The sequence below is a fragment of the Ixodes scapularis genome, unplaced genomic scaffold (assembly GCF_016920785.2).
Source record: "Ixodes scapularis isolate PalLabHiFi unplaced genomic scaffold, ASM1692078v2 PGA_scaffold1__304_contigs__length_218370807, whole genome shotgun sequence".
Lineage (NCBI taxonomy): Eukaryota > Metazoa > Arthropoda > Arachnida > Ixodida > Ixodidae > Ixodes > Ixodes scapularis.
This window is the reverse complement of record NW_024609846.1, coordinates 83,273,062-83,297,556: the sequence shown is the minus strand read 5'-3', so window position 1 is coordinate 83,297,556 and position 24,495 is coordinate 83,273,062. Positions and strand designations below refer to the sequence as shown.

The window sequence follows — 24,495 nt, the reverse complement described above, 5'->3', positions numbered from 1 at the left end:
TTGTATGGCGTGTGCACCTAAGTCTTCCGAAGCTCTCTGCCCTGTTTGCCAAGATCGGCCCTGGATGGCGCAGGTTGTGCGCCTTCTCGAGCGACGATCCCTTCCAAAAATAGAGCGCAGGAGCCTGCGAGATCCCGACTCACAGTCGCTGGCGATGTTCCAATCCGCTTAAAAGAGAAGCAGTCAAAAAGAGCGGCGGTGGTAAGCAATCCCGAGCCGCCGAGGATGTTTCCAGCTTGGCGCAAACGCTGAGCTCATGCTCCGAGTTGCAGATTTTCGCCCGGCCGCCGCCACCAGCAGCTCGGCGCGACCCAGTCGATGGCAATTTTGAATAAATGCTGCTTCGTGTGCAATGTGCGGGATGGAGCGCTCCTCATCGGAGTCACTTGCATCGTGAGTAGACCCCTGAAGTACGTCTGTCCGTTAATCGGTCGTTGAATTCTCGGTGGCGCGATCTTGACGACGGCCAACGTCACAAACCACGGGTGGTGTTCGCTGGCGGCCAGCGCCGTGTCTGTCGCTACTGGCAACCGACTCAGCCGTAGCGTAGATTGCGCCAATAGCTTCGTTTCGCCGTAAGTTTGGACGCGGTCGACGCTTAAAGGAGGTGAAACCAATCAAACAGCACCAAAAGCGCAACGCACTGGACCTTTGCTGTACGGGAAAAGGCCTTGTAATTTGCGCAGAAACACGATGAACACAATGTTTGTGCGCTGTTGGCGCAGTTTGAGTGGTCTCATCGACTCGTAGCATCGGCGGCGTATAGACCTAGCAATCGGAGGTGGCAGCACATCCCTGCGGTGGATACACATAGCCTCGATAATCAACTTTTTGGGCGATAACGCCTAGGTTACGGCCCTTTCACTGGCATTGTCTGATAGAAACTATTCATATATCTGCACAATGCAAAGTCACGCACCCATGGGGTTTGACAATTTCGTCGTTCCTGTTTTCCAGAATGGACCCAAAATAGTTTTTGTTTGTATTCACCGTTTGTCTTTCATTTAATATTCTTTGTCGGAATATGTCCTGTATTCAAACCAAGAAAATATCGAGCAAAAAATTTTTATATCAGGCTGAGCACGAGAACAAAGCAGTGGTCGTCTGAGCAAATCTGAATGTTGAGCTTTTATTCTAATATCTACTTGGTTCGTCAGTCACATAATGTCTTACTATACATGTAAATAAAAACGCGAAAGAAAGAAAATAGCACAAAAAAGTAATGTCCTATTACAAGAGAGTGAAAACGCAAAAGAAAAAGCAGAGGCTTTTTCACAAACTGAAATATATCAAGCTGATTTCCGTTCTACAATTGCGGGGTTCACACAAGATTATATTTAGAATAATATTTTCATTGTCTTCAGTGATCGAACGGATTGATCAATCAATCTCTCATATTTAAAAACACATCTAGTCATTAGGAAGCAAAATTGTATAGCTACAGTGATTTCAATCACTCTGATTTAAATCAAGTAAATCTTAGTTAAATTTAATAAATCCGATATCTTTGGCATTTTTTAATAATTTTTTTCTCAGCCTTGCTGTATTTTATGAGCTGGTGTCTTTTTATAGTTTTCGTTTTATTACAACATTCATTGATCCGTCTCTTGTCCCCTGCTGCCTTTTTTTACGTCCATGTTTATTTGCTGGTGTTTCGTTCATAAAACGATGATGAATATTACGTCACACGCATGCCACAATCTTTTAGCCTTGGAACTGGGAACACCCACAAAATATCACTATACGGTGGCAAAAAATAATGTATAGTAATTGTCCTGCAATTCTGTTGCTACGTGAAACGTTCTTGGTATAGCTAAAGTTGAGGCTTGGGCGAGTTGGTACATACTTCGGAAATTAAAAACAGCGCGGAAAGACGAGGACCAGACAAAGAAGTGACACGGACAGCGCTACGTCCGTGTCACTTCGTTGTCTGGTCCTCGTCTTTCCGCGCTGTTTTTAATTTCCGAAACTTGGTATAGCGCTAGTGGTGCTAAACCACTAGCGCTAACAAGAGTGTTTAGTGGAGTTAGTGGTGAGTGGTGGCTATTAGTTAGAGTTAGAGCTACAGTTCGAGTTCAAGTTAGAGTTAGTTAAAGTTAGAGTGAGTTAGAGTAAGTGTTAGTTAGAGTTAGTGTTAGTTAGAGTTAGAGGTGCTAACTTCACTGGTGCTAACTCCACTAACTCGCAGTTACGCTTTTTGTGGCTTCACTTAAGCTCAAAACTGCCGAAAAGCGTTTCACGTTAAAATAAGTTGTTTATTCTAGACATTCCAGGTTAGAGATATAAAGAGCTGGTTCCCACACTTATGACCGAGTATCTTAAAACCTCTCGTAAGGCTCTTGCGACGGGATAACACACTGGCGCCATGTATCGGGCAGCCGTAAAACATTTAGGGTTTCTGCCAATTCATATTTTGTTTCGCGCATAACTTTATTTATTGGCTTGAAAAACGTTTGACTATGTTATAAACAACCATTTTTTTAAGGAACTTTATTTTATATTTTGATACATAAATGAAAAACAAACAAGGAAAAAAATGATGTGAGAACAGCTTGACGGAGCCCCTTGCTTTCTTCGAGGAGCATATACAGAATGTACGTACTATACATCGAATCTCACAAATAGCGCAAAACCTTTGCTGCAGTCAAATACAGTACCTGGACTTCCTCATAGGTGGCGCCAGCGTGCCATTGCGTTCTCTCGTTAAAGAGATCACAAAAACTAGGTCATAAGCAAACGCAGCTATGTGAACCAGCTTTCACTTACTCTTAGTTTTCGGTGAATGCGCCTATAACCAAACTTGTAGTATAACTGCTTTGCATGTACACGAAAGCTTATTAGTGATACGCGAATACTAATTTAAATAAATTAGTACTGCGTCATTCATGACCCTCACAATGCGAAAGTAGGCCATCGGCAACCGGTTCTCTCAACAGTTCACAAACTATGGGGACGACAACGCGTTATTTAATTTGAACCGAAATTCACACAGCCATAAAAAAAAAAAAACGGTTTGTCCTTCGTATTTCGGTAACGTAGGAATCAAGCTCAATTTTCTTCTTTTCTAGATTTGTCGCGTCGTAGCATCGATCGCGTGTGTCGTCATCCTAGCTTCGTACGCTCACGAAAATGGATCAACGCCAGAGCTGCCCGGGACCGTGAGATGTAAGTAATGTGTTCGGTACGAGAAAAACTTAAGTCGCCAATGGACACCTGGAGGGTCAAAATAAATTATGATTATAGCTGGAGTAATGAGGGAGCTTCCGCATCGTAGTTTATATCTGAAGACTGGTTCACAGAGTATCGTTTTCTTCCATTGCGTTATGTCACGCGAGCTTAAAGGGGTAATGAAACGAAATGTCTGCACTTATTTCTTTGTTTAGACGTGGTCTATGTTGTGGCGGCAGCCCAGAAACACTAGCCTATACTAGTGTTTATCAGCTGCCTGCAGAAAACTCAAGAAACCTAATTTCAAAATGATATAACTGATTTCTAAATTGTATCCATAGTAACCCTAAGACGTAGGAACAAAAAAAAAACGAAAGAACAACGAAGTCTCCAACACAGCTTAAAATTTATTGAACAACCATCGCATTATATACATGTTTCAGACCTCTTTCACATTTCAAACGACCTCCTCACCCACTACACAGTGTACCATAACTTTTAAGCTATACCGGCAACCGCACACAACCCAGAATCACAAAGGCATACACGCCCGAAGCATCAAAGGGCAAAAACCCATGCAAAAATGGAAAACAAAGGAAAATGTAACCACACACAATACTATTGCGAGAAAGTTTGGATTTACGTTCTTTTATGCTTCGGGCGTGTAAACTTTTGTGGTTCTGGGTTGTGTGCGGTTCTCAGTATAGGTTAAAAGTTAGGGTACACTGTGTAGAGGGCGAGAAGGTCATTTTAATTGTGAAAGAGGTCTGGGACTAGGGTGACCACCCGTCCCGCGACTCGCGGGACTGTCCCGCATTGAGAGCGCGTGTCCCGCGTCCCGCAAGAAATACTAAAATCTTTAAAATGTCCCTCATTTGACATTGTCGTAGCATTCACTACGCAAATTATGGCGCTTCCGAAGAACGGGCCACGGGGTAGCGCGGAGGTCGCTGATAAGCATGTGAGTATTAATGGTATGCCATTTTCTATACAAGCACTGCGGGAAGCGACCGTCGTTTTTGCAGGAAAAAGACGCACATGTGCCGTTGTGCCTGTCCCCTTGATGGCAAAATATTGCGAGCGACAATTGCTCGCCAAAAGTTGAAAAATAAACTATTGTAATTATTTGCAAATCATACTGTGTCATGTGAAAGGGTTGTTGTGTAAAGCTTTTTTTTTTAGTCTCACAAGGGTCGAAAAAACAGCAACATAAGGTTCTAATTTTGTGAAAGAGCATGTTAGTATAAGAGTAAGGATCGATAGGAAACAATAAGCCGAAAAAGATTTACGATTTCTTATTTCCCTTTCATGCATTTTGATCTGCTGCAGTCAATTTTTATGGTTTCAACTTAGACACCCATAATAAACTATTTCCCATTACAATTACACAAAAATATATCACTGTGAATGAAAATTATTTTAGCTTAATTGCCGCCACACAATTTTCAGGTGTATAATATGCTTTCGCAGAGCACAGGATATCGGGGTGCGGGCGATGGTGACTGTTCTTTAAATATTTTTTTTTCTTGAGTTATGAAAATACCACCCTCCTTTTACCTCCTCCTCCTCCTCCTCCTCCTCCTCCTTCCTCCCCTCCCCCCCCGCCCCGCCCGCCCCCCCCCCCCCCCCCCCCCCCCCCCCCCCCGTTCAGGATGTCCCGCATTTCGCCTGCCGGAAGGTGGTCACCCTATCTGGGACATGTATATAACGTGATGGTTGTTCAATAAATTTCAAGCTGTGTTGGAGACTTCGTTGTTCTGTCCGTTCTTTTATTGTTCGTACGCCTCACATTTTCTAAGGATGTCATTCACCAGCTCTCCTGCGGTTTATTACGTTTCTTCAAAATTGTGTCTAATGGCGGTCTGTGCAGCTCGGTTGGAATGCCGGCACATCATGAGTTCCTAAGAAGCAACGCCAGTTCGTGGCAGCCGTGGTGGCAGTATGGCTCGCTCGTGGGGTTACTTAGTCCTGAATGTGACATGGCGGAGAACGCTAAAGTCTGATTCAGACAGTTGAGTCTGACTGCGTTGCAGCTGCGTTGCAGCTGCGAGAAACCAGGACATCCCTGCTGCTTATATCGCGTGCCAAGATGATTCCTTGAATTGGATTCCTTACTTCATACGAAGCACAGATGTGCCGGTGACTCGCTTTCAGTTCGCGACGCAACGCAGTCAAACGCACTCAAATGCAAGTGTCTGAACCGGCCTTAACTCGTTTGCTATACTCTCTTCACCCTTAAGCTGATACTGCAGCCAAAACTAAAAGCGCGAGATAGCCCGCACTCCTGGCTTTGAGACGTGCATTTCTAGCGCGAGTGCTCGTTCTGCGGAAGAACACTTTAAATCAACAACCTCGAGCTCTCGTACTTCTGGCATTGACTGCAGTCTCAGCTTAATGGTTAACGGAATATGTATACGTTGTATACGTTGATGGCTTCACAGCGTTTCCGCAACGTGCATTTTACACCATCCAGATCGCCGTATTTCGCAGACGTTAGTTGGGCTTGATCTGATAATGCCAGGACCTCTGCCAGGCCCTATACACCCTCACCCCGGATGTGCTTATGCACTCTCAAGAAAAAAGGGTGTCAAAAGGTGTATTCTTACACCCTTTGTCCCATATAATACACCCCCAAATTTCAATTCGACATACAGCGCCCTACATTCGAACAGGCGGCCCGAACTTTTACGAGGGGCTTGATAGCCATGTGGTACAACTTATTAAAATAGCTAATGTACGTTTCACTGAACACGAAAAAAATAATCCGGGCTTTTCTTGGCCCTGCTGTAAAAATCGGTGCTTTATGTGGTCTTTGATACGTATTTTAGCTATTTAAAATGTTGTACCACACGGCTATCAAGCCCCTCGTAAAATTTTGGGCCCTCTGTTCGACTGTAGGGCACTGTACGTCGAATTGAAATTCTGGGGTGTATTATATGGGACAAAGGGTGTAAGAATACAACTTTTGACACCCTTTTTTCTTCAGAGTGTGGCACCCAGTGTACAGTACTCGGATATTACTACTAGGCGAGATTGTTACGCGTCGACGCTACCAAGTGGCAACGCACGCAACTACAGTACCCTTGGCCATGCATGAACTACTGACGTCACGAGCGCGATACGCATTCCGCTTCTCGCTCGCCGACTTTGAAGCGATGGGTAGAGAGCTCGATCTCACGTCATTTCGTTTCCGTACCACTTTAAAGGCATTTACGCGCAGTTGCGTTTCAGAGCGCTTGAGTGCGTTTGACTGCGTTGCGTCAAGAAATGAAAGCGAGTCAACAGTACATCTGTGCTTCGTATGAAACGCGGAATTCAATTCAAGGGATAGTTTGGCACGAGACATAAGAAGTATGAATGTCCTGGTTCCTCGCAGCCGCAACGCAGTCAAACGCACTCAAACGCACTCAAAGCTCTCAAACGCAGCTGCGCGTAAGGGCTTTTAGTCTGGTGACGGTGTGAGTCACCGGGACATCCGTGCTTTGTGTGAAGCGTGGCAACCAATTCAAGGAGTAGCTTGGCGAGCGCCATAAGAAGCACGGATGTCCCGGTGACCCATAACCTAGCGTAAGAAAACGTTTTAGGTAAAAACGCTTAGTTGAACAAATGGACTTAGCCCCCGAAATTCCAGGTTAAAATATGTCTCATAATAACTAGCGTGCATTTCTGTAAAAAATATTGGTACCGACCTTTACCTTCAAAGTCCTATAATGCATGAAATGCGTTATAGGGAATTGGTGAGGGAATTCGTTTCACGTGACGTATATTTTCGCGCTATCGACGTCACGTGAGGTATGCAACCACTCAGTTTCCCCGCTAAATTTACCGGGAAACTGGATGGGTGTCTAGGTGACAAGACATGCATTTTCCCGCTAAATATGGAAGGTAAATGAGTTGGTGCACATCCATGTCACATGACGTCCATTGCCCGCTAAATTTATCAAGGGAACTGAGTTAATGTTTGGGCCAAAAGATGCGAATTATTCGCTAAATTTAGCGGAGAAACTTAGTTGACGTGTGGGCCACATGCCGCTGATTGTTTTAAGGAGTATAGGTCACGTGGCGCCACATTCCCTCGTTAAATTTAGCGGGAAATGCATGGAGGAACGGACGGACGGACGCAGAAACTTTGGGGATGGGGGACGGCGTTAAAAGCACGTCATGTTTTAAAAAAGTATACTTTGAGTTACTGCTCCCTTCATAAGCCCGTTTCGCTGTTCAATAGACCAAACTCACAGCCACTTTCATTACGTCACCGCTGCCACCGTGCATCGTGAGAGCCGTAGTGTTTCTGCACGCGCGAAAAACCCCTCTGTGGGCTGCACGAGCAGAGCACGAGGCGGCACGAGCTGTCTCGTGCACGCCAGCTCACGAGACAGCTCGTCCCGCTTCGTGAACTGGCTCCTGTTTCCTATAAGCGGCGAGATGTTTTAGTGGCGCCCTCTTACGGCTCCCTCTTGTGACGTCATTACCTTGCAAACAACGAGCTCGATGGCGTTCGTAAATAGCATGGTGGAAGCTTGAAATCATTGCGCTCTCAAAGGAACACTGCCAACACCGTCAAAATTAAAGTTCTTTCATTCCTCTTATTTCCGTCGATGATAAATTCTTTTCTGACGTCATAGTCAGCGTTCGGCCAATCGTGGAAGGCCAACCACAGCGACGCTTTCGGTCGCGCACGTCGCCAATGAACTACAGTTATGGCGACATCACGCATGTATGGAACGCTTAGAGAGATTGACTTATCCAAGATTAAATATCTATTTGCGATAGAGTATATTTGATGTCAATAATCACGCATAAATGGGCCATATGCTTGATGGCGAATTCCATTAAACTGGGTAATTCGCTTCAGGTAAACGTGCTTTCCGTGAATAAACAAGCACGCAACTATAAAGTCCACAACGAAATCACATTCGGAATGCAATCCAGCAACGATTCAGATTGTTACGCTGTGAACAACAAATATGTTCAGCACACAAGCATTTCATTGCACATGACTTCACTTGAGTGTACACTGTACGCCCTAAACATGCCCGTGAGTCTACTTGCTCGCAGAGCACTCGAAGCACAAGTCGCTGCGAATTACGGAGAGAACTCGTCGAATGACGATCCAGAAAGAACCTAGACGCCATTCCAATATTTACAAGTCCCCAGCTTCCCCAGCCAGCGTGCGATCTCCTCAACCCAGCACGTGCATGTTCGCCGCTTCGGAGAGCGAGCAGATCGCGCGCCATACGCACGAAAACTGAAAGTGGAATAGGCCAGGAGCCCTTTTTTGGAAGGAACACTGAGCATGACGTTTCACACGCTCACGTCACGATCACGTCGTGATCGCGATCGCAGACGTTTATCTTTATCTCAAGGCGTATTTTCTATCACGTCACCCGAGCTGTCTCCGTAGCCGTAGTGTTATAAATGTATAGGAAGCCCGTGCTGGAGGCGGGAGTAATGAAAGACCTTCCTGCCGTTCCTGGGGGGCTATGTTGCACGTTTTGGACTCCCAGGAGACTAGGGAGAAGGAAATGACGTCAACGACACAGCAAACGCAAATTGGATGTTGACAGGAGAAAAAAAATATCAACATCCAATCTGCGTGTGCTGCGTTGTTGACGTCACTTCCTTCTTCCTAGTCTCCTGGGAGTCCAAAATTTGCAACATAGCCCCCCAGTCCTGTCGCTGTCTTCTAGAAGGAGGTTCGTCGCACTCGTAATCATTAAATTGCACTCTTTTTTTGCTTCTCTCATGCACGGAGAGTTCTAACGTTTTCCTAATTCCCCTCTTATGCAGGAAGAGACGCGCATTGTTCTGCAGAATGTTAAAAAGGGGGGAAAATATTTTTAACGCAAAACTACATTACGCTTAGCCTCCGCCCGAATGTAGCTGCGGCGGTCCGAACTAGATGTCCACGTTACAGAACAAACCGTTATCTTATTCAAAAGATGTAACATTTTCTGAAAATTTCAATGCAAAAATGGTGGCCTTTTTTTTTTTTTTTTTTTTTTTTTTTGTAGCGTGAGTTAGACTGGCCGAGGTTGAGCAGTTTCTCGTGACTCGCATAATGAGCCGTGCTCCGTGCTGCGCATGTGCGAGGGGCAGTGACGTCACACGGCGCACAGCTAGCGCGCCGGAGCCGCCGCCACCGCGCGCTCCGCCACCGCCGCGCCCGCCTCACCGGTCTGCGCATTCCAGAGGAGTGACGTCATAGCCGCGGCAGACGCACTGGCGCCGCCGCGTGCCCAGCTGTGCGCCTCCGTTGCGCAGTAGCCAAGTCTGACGCTGCACCGGAGCCGCTTGATAGCGCCTCTTATTTTGTGCGCATAAGCTTACGCTACGTATATCCTGGCATAGCCGAACTAAATCACCGCAATTTTTTTTTTTGTGTGATGTCGTTTAGCTCTGTATACGATGGCGCCGTCGGCCACCACTTTCCCATTGAAATTTTCAGAATATCACATTACCTGTTTTAGTAAGGTAAGGGTTATTTTTTTAATCGTTTAGCATCTGGTGCGGACCTCTAGCACTACAGTTGGGCGGAGAATGAGAATTTGCAATATGTAATTTATTTTTTACACTTTGTATTTGCCTGGCGCGTTCATGTCATTTCACCACGAGCAATGTTCTCCGACGTGTTATTTTGTTGAGCTCCGTGTTTATTTCCTGGGGCGATTCAGGGATCCACTAATGAGAGCCAATAGTGGAGGTTTTGTCCTCTACGTGACAATCATTCAATTTAACCGATGAATATTTATTGGTACTACATTACCACCGGGTTTTCGCGGCCTCGGTGCAGGTCTGGGTGTGCACCATAAGGACAATTGGCACATACCTCCGATGTTCATTTTAAGTGTGAAAAAAACAATTTACACTAAACGCTTGTACGACAGAGATTCAGGGTGGGAATATGACTATAAGCGACATCATCTCAAGGCTGATAATGAGCTTTTGTCTTTTTTCTTTTAATTTTTAGACAAGCTTACGTCGTTGAAGCTTCTCCTGCCCGATAACATCCTGGTTATTGTGCTGAGCGGATTTCTGGTTATCGGATTATTAAAGGTAAGCCAAGTTAACTTGACATACAACGTGTTGTATGTGCGCGTGTGTGCATGTGTGCTAGAGACACAGTCACTCGTTTAATCTTGTGAGTGTGCTGATATCTTTGTTTTTAGTTGCCTTACATATTCATATGAAAAAAATCGTGTTTATAGCGGCAGAGTCATAGTAACTACTGATAACCCTTGCTAACACAGAGAGCGGTGTGCCACGAACACCGACACGTGCACGTCTGCTAGGCGTGTATGCCGTACGTGCAAAATGTTTGTGACAAAATCTTCCGCGTTTGCCGATGATATTTAAGATTCGAGCATACTTTATATACACGTGAAAGTAACTTTTACATGTGACAAATTCTACATTTTATATTCTCAATGAGCATGGAATGAATTGTTTCGCACGAAGCTATGTTTTTATGTCTGCTTGCTTCGTAGCTCGACGTTTGAAAACACGCTCAAAACAAAAATTTTAAGGTAAAAATGTGTGCAGGCGAGCTGCTAGGGAAAGGACTTTGTTGTAAACCCTAAGACGAGAAAAAAAAAAAAAAGGACAGCACTGATCCGGCGAACTCGTCGAAAGCCAACTCGTCGACGGCCAACTCGTCGACGGCCAATTCGCCGAATAGGCCGATTCATCGAATAGGCCAATTCGTCGAATAGGCCGATTCGTAATCGGGCGATTCGTCGAAGGTACCTTGTCGAAAGGGGAAATCTGTCCAAAGGCGATTTGTGGAATGGGTTGAATGACGGCCCGAGGTAAGGGTTTGGGGTTTCTTGTTATCTTTTGACCTAATGTTTTATTTGCGTTTGGTCTAGGGACAGCACCCTTGTCAGGTTACATGACTGAAAGAAAAATCACAAGAGGGCGAAGACAGGAGAATACCTTGAGACAAGTTGAGAAATGTGTCATCTCGGGATTGTCTTTTTGTTCCTTTTCTTTGTTACTTTTTGTAATGAGCCGCCGCAGACTGTCGCCGCGAAGCGGCGTAAGAAATGGGTCGGGTAAGCTAACACGAGCCCCAGTGATAGACGCGCGACGTAATGACCGTAATGACCGTCTCCCACTGCACCATGAAAGCGGCGAAAGCAGGAAGTTGTTACCTTCGAGAGGAAAGAAAACACTGGAGGCCAATTACCGTGCGACAATTTTACGGAATATTATAGGGAAGTATTTGCTTTCGAATTTCAGGACAAAAATGACATATTTTGACTTTGAAAATGCGGCGATCAGTTGGCCTTTTCGACGAGTTTTTCTTCAACGAGTTGCACCATGACGAATTGGAATATTCGACGAATGGGCCGCCGACGAGCTGGCCGTCGACGAGTCGGCTTTCGACAAGTTAGCCTAGACCCCAACGGGACAACTTATAACACAAGATGAATCCTGCCTACAAATTGTCACAACCTATCAACCTTTCATAATTATGTGGCTTCGGTGAGAACACCCCCCTAAAACATTGAAGCTGTAGGCATCGTCGTTCACAGTTCAGTAGTTCGTACTGCTTTCGACCATGACGCGCGTTTGAATAATTTAATCGGACGGGAGAACGACTTGTAAGTTGTAAGTTCACTCGTGCTCCTGTTTTCAGAAAAGGCGCTATTACCTGATACCCTGGATCGTGTGGCTCTCGGCAAGCTGCATCATTCTTATAATTCTCTGGAGCCTCCGCGCCATCATTGCCGTCAAGGATCAAGTAAGTAGTAGGGAATTTTAGGATTGGGTTCGCCAATGCGTCGGGGCACCCTGTTTTAGAACTCTCTAGTGACTCGGTGTTTCAAGCGCACACATTAAATTCTGGCAGTTGCTGCTCATTAGAAGTGACCAAGCAAAACGAGCCTCAATGTGGCATTTGTGATGTGTTCGAAGGCAACAAATATTGCAAAGAAAAATTACATTTATTATGTACGATATTGAATGGCATCGAAAAACAAATATATGAGAAACTTCAAATTCGAATTATAATGTAAATTATAAAACTAATGGATTTCACCAATTTGTGTCGCATCTCTTTTCAACGCAGTTCTGTTCTTTTGCAATGCATCGACACCATCAGTGCCTGCTTGATTCCGCGTAAAATAATATTAGGAAGTACTGTCATTAAACGTATCCTATGACTTCCTTAGTACTAGTGACCTCTTTTTCTCGCAAAATTCGAAAACCTTTATTAAGCTTCCAAAGCGATGCAGGTTTCGGTGGGATGAGAAGGGGACTGCGTGGAAGGTTGGGGGCAAATAAACCGCTTAATTTTCTAGGCTGTCTACATGGTGTGTGCAACAGTATGGGACCGAGCATTGCCCGGTGAGAAACGTGCAGGATGCCTGGGCGCTAGGAACGCTCTTCGTCCTCGACACGTTGACGTCGCTCTTCTTAGAAGTCATTCTTACATTTATAAATGTCTACATCCGGCATTCCCCCCCCCCCCCCCCCCCCCCCAATATTTTTATCATTGTGAACAGTTTTCGAGCTTATTCTTTCTTGGTTTAAAATCCTATTAGGAAAGCTTTGCTCGCTTCTTGAAAGAAATATTTCTCTAAACGCCTGTCATTCTCACCAAAACTTGGCATTAGCACCTCAACGGCTTGTTTCAAGGCCGTTACATGCTGAATTCTACTTCCACGCGCGCGTCGTTATTCGGGCGCCGCATTTACAGTAAATTTAACATTTGAAAAGCACGGTCGTGTTTTATAACTTCTCGGAACGAGAATGATCTTTCTGGGAGTCCTAAAAGGAAGAGCCTACGTTTCGTTGAATCCTTGTGGGCCTGGAAAATATTTCCTATCAAAACGCTGACTGCAAGCCATCAGATGCTCTACAGCAGGTGTGGCGCGCAGTAATAAAATTATTGTTCATTTGTTACTGCTAATTAATTTTACTGTTAACTAAAACCCCTTGATATGTCCGTGTTTTTCTTCTATATAGCGTCACATGCACCATCGCGCGAGGTAGATGGCTCGTTTTGCCCTTAGAAGCGCATAGTGGCGCATCATAATCTACACCGATTTTAAATTGTGATGTTTCATAACCACCTGGCCTGCATACGTTTGCTCCTAGCGGCAAGGCACTCTGCACGTACCTGTTTACGAAAATCATAGTCCACACGTGCTAAATCACAGTGCAGACAGCGCTCGCTCGTAATAGGTCGATCTCACCAGCTAGTTTCGTTAAGCCGCCGATGCAGCAATGCATCGAGATAACTTTAGTCTTTCTTAACGAGGTAGAGGGGCTTAGAGGCGATAAACTTGTATCCAGTTCACCAGGCAAAAGTGACCCCACTTGGCTGCCACCATGTTGTACAATTTTGACCGCTATAGATACGTGACCGTACCAAATCCTGAGGCTTTTACGCAAAACTTAGCCGACATTTGTATTGCCATCGCAGTGAAAAATATGATAAACTTTTTTTCAATACTGTTAACCCCAGAGGTCAGTGTCTATCTCCGATGAACACACAAAATACAGCACCGCGGCAGACGGCATCTAGTGGAGGCATTGCGAAGCTGCCCGAGTTTTTGTCGTAAAAAACACATTTTCGACTTAAAACAAAAGAAACGTCACTTTCAGCTGCCAGTTTATCGCTCTAACCGCTCATTAACTGCTCAGTCACACTGGGCGCGGATCCGCGTCCCGTTTGAATGAGCGGTTACACTGGAAGCGGATCCGCGTTCGCAAAGCGGTTGCGAACGCGGTCGTATAAAGATCCAGTACAATTGCTCGCGCACTTGATGACACCAAGTGCGCGTGCAATTGTACTGGATCTTTATACAACCGAGTTCGCAACCGCTTTGCGAACACGGATCCGCTTCCAGTGTGAGTGCGCGTGCAATTGTACTGGATCTTTATACAACCGCGTTCGCAACCGCTTAGCGAGCGCGGATCCGCTTCCAGTATGAATGAGCGGTAAGGCCCTCTACCTCGTTCGTCTTTCTGCGCGAACGAGAACCCCTCCGGAGGTTTTCGTGCGCAGAGCACGAGACGACAGGAGCCGTCTCGTGCACTGCCGCCTGCCTTCTGTGAACTAAAGTTATGGCGGCGTCACGCATGCGTGGAACGCTTAGTGAGATCGTTCTATTGCGGCCAGTCAGAAAGTGCCAGTGCGTAACACACAAACGCAGCAATAAACGCGCCATCGTACGCTTTTATGAAAATGTGTATACTCTGTTCACCCTATAGGGTGCCTCAGTTCACCCTTAAGCTGATACTGTAGCCAAAGCTACAAGCGCAATCGAGCCCCCGTGCCTTTGAAATGTGCATTTCTAGCGCGAGTGCTGGTTCTGCGGAAGAACAGTTCAAACCAGCGACCTCGAGCTCTCGTGTTGTGGCATTGGCTGCAGTCCTAAGGGTGAATGAAGTATAAAATGAGCGGTCCTGGGAAGCAAATGGCTGAGCGGTACTCGCTCGTGGCACTTATCGAGCGTTCGCACAGCAATGCTCGTCGATGCTTGTAAGAAACATGAAGCATACATTTTATTAAGGGGCTTTATTTACCCTAATAGAGATACAATGACTCAAGTAAAGTATTGTAATAATGAGTAATACAGTTCATGACTCCACGAGAAGAAAATTTTGTAACATAATTAATTAGTTCGAACGTCTCAAACAAAAGTCAGCACAAGAAAGAAAAAAAACGTTTTTATGAGAAAAGAAGTACTAAAAAAGGCTGAATTTTAAGTGAGAACTAATAAGCGTAGACAGAAACTCGAGAATAATGAGTGCCCATCGGCATGGTAAAAAAATAAGAGATTAAAAATGCACGTATACAGCCAAAGTGGAGGAAGATGGAGACACAGCCCCGCCGAGCTACCACGATATCAAAAAAGGTACAATTCCTCCACGAAATGAACATATAAACCTCGGTGAAACAAGGCCTTGGCTTTTTTTTTGCAACGTATATATATTTCGTACGAAAAATTGCAGCCGTGGTAATCTATATAGGAAATTACTCTCTAGAGGAAATATGTAACTGTCAATTTATTATAGTTTGCAGTCATTTATAGTAAAGTCTAATTTACCTTTCAAGGCTTTTCAGAAAAAAGCACATAATACTAATTTTATTACGTCCAGTTCACAGGGACATTCTTTTGTAGGATCTTTGCGAGCAACCTTTAACTTGCCGCTCTATTTTAGTGTGAGCCTCGCCGGTCTCCTTCTGAAATTTTGGTATCTGGTCCAGACCGAGATATATTGGGGCGGAAACAGGGCCTTGGGTCGAGAGTGCCGTATTTGCTCGAGTAATAGCCGCGCTGATCATAAACAAAGCCTGTGGGTTTGCTTTCCCGCGGAGCACAGCAATGGCTTATCACCGTGGTCGGCAAAAAAAAAAAAAAAAAAGGCACCGGTTTACGGGAGAGAGATAACGTCTTCACACGATAATGCTATCTGCTCACATCGCATTTTTATGAGAATTGTGTTCTCAACCTCGTCATTTGATCGCTGCGTTTTTTTATGCAGAGCGAGATGATTGGCTTTATGTGTGTTCCACAGGAAAGTAGACGCAAGGGCCGGGCCTTCTTCATAAAAAGAACCGGCTATTACTCGAGTAAATACGGTAATTAATTCTTGCAATGGAAACAATTCAACAATATTTGGGGGACATTGTGTATATTTATTAGACCAACTCATTTGTTGTTGTCTTTCTCTTTAGGTTATCAGCGACATTGCGCTGTTGGCAGCTGCATTGGGAATATTTGGACTCCAGGTAAGGTGCTGAACTCTCACGGTAAGACGTAAAAAAATTAAGAATGTACTGTTTTCGTTTTGTTTTCTTTTGTTTAGGTATACTTCATCCTGGTCGTCGTTTCTCATTACCAGAACATGAAGAATTCCCCAAATCAAATTTCCGTTGTCGTCAAGTTATGAGGCACGAGGTTTCGGCAGCATCTGTCTCAACGGCGCGCATGCACACAACGAAGGCACCCCGTTTGGCGCCGGAAGCATCGCTTTCCCATATTTCCATGCGCAGACCTATTTATTGTGTTCCCCAACGCTGTCCATCTCCCGACAGACTGTTATTGAAGTTAGAGCTGCTGCCACGACATTGTCAAAAGATGACTGCCCTCATTTGCCGTTTCAATGTCGCCTGGCACATCTCATAGAAAATACAAATATTCAGGGACATCAATTTACACTTTAAAAATTTAATAACTACGTCCTAGGTATCTTTCCTGGAACGATCCGAAATTCTAACGACCGTCCGCAGAAAGTTCTGTTGACCACCTGCCCAGATGACCCTAAAAGTGCTATAGACGCTTTACACACGCGCCAGATTACAGCCGCCATTGCTGACCTTCTCTTGTCTTACCGAGATGCCGAGCAACTGAAACGGTAATTGACGAACCTCTACAAAGGCTGATGCTATAGAAAAGGACACAGTTGAATCTAATATAGCAATAACTTGGACTGCTATGGTAATGATAAAGTGAAACAAACAAAATAAGAGGAAACAAAAACTGAAGGTCAGTTATGGCGGCATCCATGCACAGCTGCTGCAAAGCGTCTATTTTTAATGTTTGGGTAGTAGAGACCTTAAAATGTATAGTTCGTTGTTATTCGTTTCTTTCCATTCCTATTACCATACGTGGATCTGTAACTAGCAATGATTGTATTACTTGTTTTCTCCCCTGGCCAACAGTCACTTCATTTTTGTATTTGCCTACTAAGTTGTAGTATTTCAGGCTCTTTCTGTTTTTTTCTTCATGATGTTACGCCTCGCACTCGTTGAATCCCCTCGTGGAAATAAACAGTATATGTAAATAAATGAATAAATAAAACATGTAATATAAATGTGAACATATCGTCTCTATGTTATTGCGCTCGAATGTATAAGTTGCTTGAGGTACTAAAATTTGTCGTTCATACTTTAGTAACAATGCCTCAGAAAGTGAAAACAAATCGCACTTTAAGAAAAAGCTAAAGATGTTCTTGAAAAAAAAAACGAGTTAGGGATTAATGTGAGCGTATTTTTGTCATGTGAATTTGAATATCCCAAGAACTTCACTTGAGCGTACCGATAGACGCGAAAAAAAAAAACGAAAAACCGCGACCACTGGGTGTGATGTCATACCCAGAGGTTTTTATCTACCTTACCCGTGCCGACTGTGACGGAACGCATGCAGCGTTTCTGACTAATCAGGTAAGTCTTGCGGAAGGCGGGAAAATGTTGATTTCTTTGTATAATTGGATGTGTAGCAATAGAAAAGGTACCATCATCAGGAACCACGCAAACAACGATGAGCATCAGAGTTTGTGCAAGCGCGCGAAACGCGCGAACTCTGGCACGGAACCTTGAATTGAACAGACGTTGGGCCTAGCTGGCCGTTTCTTGTTTTTTTTTTTTTTTCTGTAATGATTTTGTGTAAGTAAACTAACCATGACATCTCAGACATAACAATAATACGTCACGATTCCCTCTTCCCGCCGAAAACGCTGGGAAGGAGGGGTTTCAGCGTTATTTTGAAAGCGCTGTTGTGGCTACTTGGCGGTTCGATCTGAAATTATCTTTTGATATTCGTGATGCTGGAGACCAGATGAAAACAATTCGGGTGTTTTCTTTTTTTTTTTTTTTCTTGAATACTGAGCCGCTTCAGTTTTCTTTTAAATAACAAGAAGCATCTGAATAAACTAAAGTTCGTGAAAGAGACTTTAACCTTGTAGCATTTACATATTAATGTTTTATTAATATTTCTGGTAATTATTGGGGTGATATATCCGTATTCGTAAAAATATATGGAACACTGCCAATCAAGTTACTTCATATCTGGACACGCTGCCTACGTGTGTACATTATGCCCTTCAGTCCCAGACTTGACAGCGCTCTTCAACGATCATACCGTCGCCAGGATTGCAGCCGAAGGCTTTGGCAAACTTCGCGAAGTTCATCAAAGGCAAGTTAACCCTGAAAAATAAACAGCAAAACTGTCAGCAAGCATAGCAAAAAAAAAAAAAAAAATCTAGACAAAGCAATTAGTGGCAGTGTAACATATAACCTACACAACCAGAAGCTCCTGTATGTATGCTTCTCCGCGGTGCACTGAAAACGCTAATAGAGATTTTTTTTTTTTTTTTTATCGATTAGCGAGCGTCGTTTGGGGGTTTGTCTGCGATGAACAAATAAAGGGCAGTCCGACGTGCCTCCGTCCGTCATAACAGATATGGTGGTTATAGGCGTATAGTGTACCGAGAAGAAAACTGGATGCAAGCCACTCCTTCATAACGCCGCTCGATGGCACTCACGCAAGACTTCCGGTTCCTTTATGTAGGTGCGGTACAAAAACGCTGCGGTTCCGCAGCTATGAAAAAAAAAAAATCGCCCTCGATGTGCAGAATGTTGGTATTTTACTCATAGAAGGAATTAAAATGTAAAATATGAAATAAAACACAAACACAAAATAAATCTATGTAGGGTCGTCTGAGAGGATGGAGGGGACAGCATTATTGGTTAGGCAGGAACAATCACTCGCGAGTTGGATGACCTCTCCATTGATGACGTGGGGGAAATGCCGCGCGATGAATTGTTCTTCAAAGTGGGGTTCACAAATCACTGACTGGGACTGAAGTTCTATCTACCCTTGTCGTAGCACGATCCCTTGTCTCGCGGACTTGTAGCCTGTCTTGCAGAAGGGCGCGAAACAGGTGGTGTCCGTCTTGATCTTCACTAATAAATGAAAAAACGTTGTCGATCGTAGCCGGCAAGTACCGACGAGACGCTTCACACTTTTGTGACCAGAAATGAGCTAGCTGCGCGTACGTGGAAACAAAGCAGCAACCCGAGAAAAGAAGCAAAACAAGAAATACAAAATGCTCAAAAACAAAATTAGTTTTTTTTTTTGTTTGTTTTGTTTTGTTTTTTTTACTGCAAAAGTAAACTATGCATGGCTGAACGTTCATTCTCTGCAGAGAGCTAGCGCTAGAGGTCCGAACCCGATGCCAAAGTTTCGATCCGAAACGATATTTTATTCAAAAGTTACGAGTGATTTTCTGAAAATTTCAATGGGGAAATGGGGCCCACCTTCGCGCGTTTTCAGTTTCTGGCGCCCTAGAGCACCCTACAATCGAAAGCTCTGTCGGACGCCATTTTCCCATTGATATGTTCAACAAGTGGCAAATAACGTTTGTTTGTTTGTTTTTTTTCGTTTTTTTTTCGAATTACGTTCTAGAACACGCACTATACGCTGCGTAAACTACAGTCGCAAGGAAATCGCTTCGCACTGGGTTTGCATTGCACGAACGCGAGTGCATGACGGGTCTTACGCGCGTAGCTTTGGCTTCGCCGCTAGACGCGCCATGCGGCTTTGAGTGAGAAACTGAGAATGCACCATTTAAACTGACCGCAGCGCCAGTTCTGTCGTTGTGAAGTGGCGGCACGTGGTCGCCACTTCACTACTCAAGAATGCCGAGCTCTCGGTAGATACCCCTATAGTGCCGTTGTACCAGATTTCATTGGTTTCCTCGCACTACCGATAACCAGAAAAAGAATCACCAGAAATGACGGAATACGTGCAAAGATAGGCGCTGAATAGGCTGGTCGTGCGCGAAGGTGCTTTCCAAAAATGGCGACAGCGGGAAACAAGAGTCGGGGAAGAGGACGCATGCGCAAAAAATCCTTTAAAAAAAAACAAAAAAAAAAAAAAAACAAGAAGTTTAGTAAATGATAAGGTCGAGCTGTATGGTGAGCCAATGAGCGTCCAGTGGTCATTTGGCGTCCATCCAGCTGTTGAGACCGCTAAGCTGTTGGAGCTCGACACCCATCGCCCTTCTCAATTTCCGCGCTAATTAAAGGAAGATCAGCACTTGATGCGACATAGAACTCCCAAAAATCTTCTTTTGCGTTTGGAGGAGGCACGTATGTCACAAAATGTACTTCTTTACCGTTCTATCAAAACACTTGCGTCGCGAGACGCATTCTGAGTTATGAGCAATTGTTTTGGAATCGGTGAAATGTGACTCGGGGGGGGGGGGGGGGGGGGGGGGCGTAAATAAAGCGCTAATATATATTTTCTTGTGACATGCGTGTCCTCCATCTGTGAAAACAGGTCAAGCCCACAAAACGGCCACGAAAGAAATAAGCACCTACACGTTGCGATGTGTTCTTTCCTTCGTGGTCGTCTTTTGTACGCCATTCTCAGTTTGAAAGCATGTTCCACCCACTGATCTCTATGACTATTTGCTGGATCGCGTTTGACCAGCTCCGCCTCTGGACGGGAATGCAGCCACGGTCGGCCATCTTTTTGGTAGAGTTATATTATCTCTAGCCATCATAGTAATATGGCTGACAGCGCAATGGCGGCAGGCGCTGCCATAAAATAGCCGTAGATCTAGTACACTGTACCGTGGGTGATATTTCGTGCTTGATTGAAGTTGTTCGACGAAGCAGATTTTAAACCCGGCGTGAACGGTAGCCTCATCTTTGAGGACCCGGCGAAGTTCTACGAAAGCGCAGCACCGGGGGAAAGCAGCGCAGCTCGCATCGAAAGCAGACTCCTTACCGGCGTCTGCTTTCGATGCTTCTTTTGATGCGACTTTCAATGCGTGCTGTGCTGCTTTTCCCCGGTGCCGCGATTTCGTAAAACTTTCACCGGGTCCTCAAAGATCGTGCTACCGTTCACGCCGGGTTTCAAAAATATGTTTCGTCAAACAATTTCAATCAATCACGAAATATCACCCACGCTATTTTGATGGCAGCTTGCCACCACAACTGCTACAACGCTGTCTGCCATGGATGGATGATAGTGGCTGCAGCAGCTGTACCTTGGCTAGAGGTGATATAACTCTACCAAAAAGATGAGCGCTAGTGACCGCATTCGCGGAGCGGGCAAACGCAATCCAGCAATTGTCATAGAGATCAGTGGTTCCACCCAATAGAGCAAAGTGTAGCCTTAGCAAATGTTCTCGCCAGACAATTAAGAAAGAATTTTCTTTTTCTTCTTGAAAGGGGGGGGGGGGGAAGGGAAGGGGGGGGGGGAAGGGTGAATTCTGATGTCTAATACGTTTAGATCTTGTTGAGAGTGTGCGGCTCCTTACTACGCTTCGTAACTCACTATTTATTTAAAGGTCTATTCGCACGATGCATCTTGTTGGCGAATCTTTTGTCGCGAAACTGGGTTTCGGGAAACAGATGCTTCGTGTGAACGCGCGACCAAAAAAGCGGCGCATTTCCGAACGAGGTTGCTCGCGTTACTCGCCTCTGGAGCGAGATTTTGCTGAAACCTCTCCGAGGCCTGTCAATCACTCGAACGAGAAACACGAACGCTGCCAATGGCCGCTCGACATTGCTGTGACGTCTGACCTTCGAGGCGGAGAAAACTTTTGGAGGCGCCTGATGTTTGGCCGATACCGTATCTGATCCAAAAGCCTAAGTGGCCAAAACCGAAAAGAGAAAACAAACATGGCGGCAAACGACAGGCAGAGGAGCGGTGCGTATACGGCCAGTACGAGTTGGTGCAGTTGGTGGCGCGGTGCAAATTCCTTCAGTCGTGACGAGCGCATGCACCGCATATAAACATAATGACGATATAACTGATATTTTATATGTGCAAAAATGTTCCGAAACACTTTGAGATCATCCGCCTGACGTTTGCGTTCTGTCCTCAGTTTGACAGGTCTAGTAAACCGAGTAAAGCCGAGTTCAGCGAAGTTCGTCGATTTCAAGAAAGTCCCGGTTTCTCTAAACCGCTGCTTGTTGAAAAGATGCGTCGTGTGAAAGAACGTTAAGAAACGTAGAAATTTATCAACTGACACGAAGCATCACCTGTAGTTTCCGGGGCTGAATGGACCATGGGTGAGCTGCATCTTGATTGCGCGAGTCCGCTTCAAGTCGCAAAACATCTGGACGCATTAGAAAGGTTCCATGAATGACATGTCGTCAAACGCAGCACGAAGAACAGATCCTAAAGGGACACGGAAGTGGTTTTTGAATTCGCAGCTTCCAATAAATATATGTCGGGCGAGTCCTTCCAGAGCTCCTGGTACTGTTCCGCCTTTCAGACGGACTACAAAGCATCACCAACCAATAAAAGGGTCTCAAAGTCATTTTTGACTGCCATGGCGATACAGACAAAACGTAAATACGAAAAAAAAAACATTCTTGAGGGCAATAGGCCTCTTGCGTTCCCCAGGTGGTGCAGCAAAAAGGGACTTGTTAAGACTTGCTTTGGGTATAGTCATAGCCTCCTCTATACTCACAAAGCCTGGCAGTTCGACGACGGAGCCATAGATGGCCCGGTCGCAGATTTGGAGTGCGAGGATCTGGTAACACGTACAGAGCATTTCTCAGGGAACGTGGACGTCAGCGCACAGCTTTTGCAGCGGCGAGGATTTTAAACATGGTTTTCAAACCCAACAAAAAAAGAAGCGGTAGCGCGAGGAACGCGAGGAGGATGAGCGGACATTCCATCGCTCGGGAAAAGTGTGTTTCGGCGCCTCGCCGCAGCGGGGCGCCCGCCACGTGGCTCTCCTCTCATCCGTTGTCTACTGCTCTACCTTTCGATTTCGGCAGCCGCTTTTCGTAGCAATCTGCCTGGCTTTTTCAGTATGGAGGAGGCTATGGTATAGTAAAAACATTGAGCGTTTCAAACTGTCACACATCTAGAAGCGAGCCTGTTCTGGTGCGGGACGCGAGATCACGAGGAAAATACAGAGAAACAACAAAACTTTGAAGGCCGTCCAAGCACAAGTTAAAACTGAGCACAAGCCAAGAGATGCCGTTTCACGTGTTCTAAAGTAAAAATAAAACATAAAAAGGTGAGATATTTTGACGTCCCCACCCAGAATAAGAGCCGTGTAGCCAGCTAATCTAATAACGCTGAGTGTAGCCTAGCACTGGTTGTATTAATGTGGCACTTTCGATTGTCTTACTGCGTTGAATCTAGCCGATTTCAGACGTCGAAAGGTGTTATCACGTTTATCAGCACTACACAAAAGAAATGAAAAAATAAAAAATAAAAAGCTCAGCGATGGCGCCACAGGTAGTGCGAGGCCCAATCAGGTGAGCTTGTGCTACCCAAAACAAGAGCGCCACAATTTGTTCAAAGCTTCAGCGCAGGAGGCGTATTGTTCCAAGTTCACTGACCTGCAGCTTTGATAAAAGTTTAGACTGTAGGACGTGGTGACTCGAGCACTTTGTTGCCTGAGAACGTTCTAAATTTACCACTCGACTGGCTCATCAGAGACGAGCATGAACAAAGCTGGGGCTATAATAAGAGACGGAAAATGCACGCGGGCGCGCTATCGCATCGGTAGCCTCGCCCCTGCTGCACAAGTGGTAACTTCAGCGCACTACTTCGCTTTTCACGCGCTTAAAGTCTTTCTAAAAGTTACTGATTTAGTGATCTTCGATGACGCTCAGCAAGTTTCTAATAGACTACTTCCATAAAGTCCTGCATGCAACACGGCACGCGCTGCACTCTGGGAACTAGTTGGCCAAGGACGAGGGTGGCATGGTTTCGGTTTCGATCGACACGTCGACAAGAGATTATACACAGAGCGTGGACTATTGACGGCTGTTATCTTATGTTTTCTGGTCCCGAGAGCGTCGTTTGTGGTCTCTAAACTAATCTAAATGGCCAGACCTCGAAGCTTTAGCACAAGCCTGAGACGTATAGCTTGTCTTAACACATGCTTGCTGTATTTTTGTACTTGAGCCTTCCTGTTAGCGTTCCAACCGAGGTATGTGGACGAGCCAGTGCTGGGAATCTCGACGCTGCGAAGCTCGGGGATCTTGCTTGTGTACGAATCAACAAGCTGTAGCAACATGCATACATCGAGCTCGCGCCTTTACATTAGTGTTGTTGATCAGGAAGTTTGATTGTTTCGTGCGTCCATAAACGAAATATTAGTTTTTGCAATTACTGTTTTTCTTAATATGCGTGAGTATGCGAGGTAAAACTAGGAGGCGCCATTAAAAAGCTCAATTTAATCACACTTCTTATACTGACTCGCAGCACTGCACGAAGTGAAGTCCCCACCCGCTTGCATTCCACTAATATTCAACATTGCGTACGCGTATAAAGTTATCCTGCAATCATATATGCAAATTCGCACATACAGAACGTTTTAAGAAAGCAAAAGTCGAGCACTTGTGTGAAGAATGTTGCACCGTTCGTCGGAAGTGCGCCGGACGGGTGCGCCAAACGAACGAATTCAAAGCGTGTTTGACGGTTGCTAATGGCCATAACATTTGTTATGTGTTTTCTTTCTTCCTACCTGAGTATGCCGCGAGATAATTTCAGACACACCGTTCAGGCACAGATCTTGGGCGTCAGTAAGAGCTCGTTTAAAAAT

The 24,495-nt window shown here is 45.1% G+C and overlaps 2 protein-coding genes across 2 annotated transcripts in view; one reads left to right on the top strand and one right to left on the bottom strand.

The window, feature by feature from the left end:
* The first annotated feature begins 244 nt into the window (after positions 1-244).
* Positions 245-17,003, top strand: LOC115319308 (lysosomal-associated transmembrane protein 4B). The gene is made up of 6 exons (XM_029979192.4): positions 245-393; positions 3,069-3,165; positions 10,139-10,224; positions 11,810-11,914; positions 15,863-15,916; positions 15,994-17,003. Exons 1-6 carry the CDS (start codon positions 319-321, stop codon positions 16,075-16,077), a joined length of 501 nt encoding a protein of 166 aa, XP_029835052.1. The 5' UTR covers positions 245-318; the 3' UTR covers positions 16,078-17,003.
* A 1,006-nt stretch (positions 17,004-18,009) lies between these two features.
* Positions 18,010-24,495, bottom strand: part of LOC121046096 (neprilysin-4-like) — an 85,230-nt gene continuing 78,744 nt past the window's right edge. Inside the window, exons 21-22 of the mRNA XM_042290249.1 lie at positions 21,965-22,041; positions 18,010-18,112 (exon numbers count right to left, since the gene is read on the bottom strand). Of these exons, the coding sequence (XP_042146183.1) occupies positions 18,010-18,112; positions 21,965-22,041 (180 nt within the window). The remainder of the gene's footprint in view (positions 18,113-21,964; positions 22,042-24,495) is intronic.

Coding starts and splice junctions, on each gene's coding strand:
- LOC115319308 (XM_029979192.4), top strand. CDS start 319: ATGGCAATTTTGAATAAATGCTGCTTCGTGTGCAATGTGCGGGATGGA. Junction 394..3,068: donor TCATCGGAGTCACTTGCATC/GTGAGTAGACCC, acceptor CTTCTTTTCTAG/ATTTGTCGCGTCGTAGCATC. Junction 10,225..11,809: donor TGGTTATCGGATTATTAAAG/GTAAGCCAAGTT, acceptor TCCTGTTTTCAG/AAAAGGCGCTATTACCTGAT.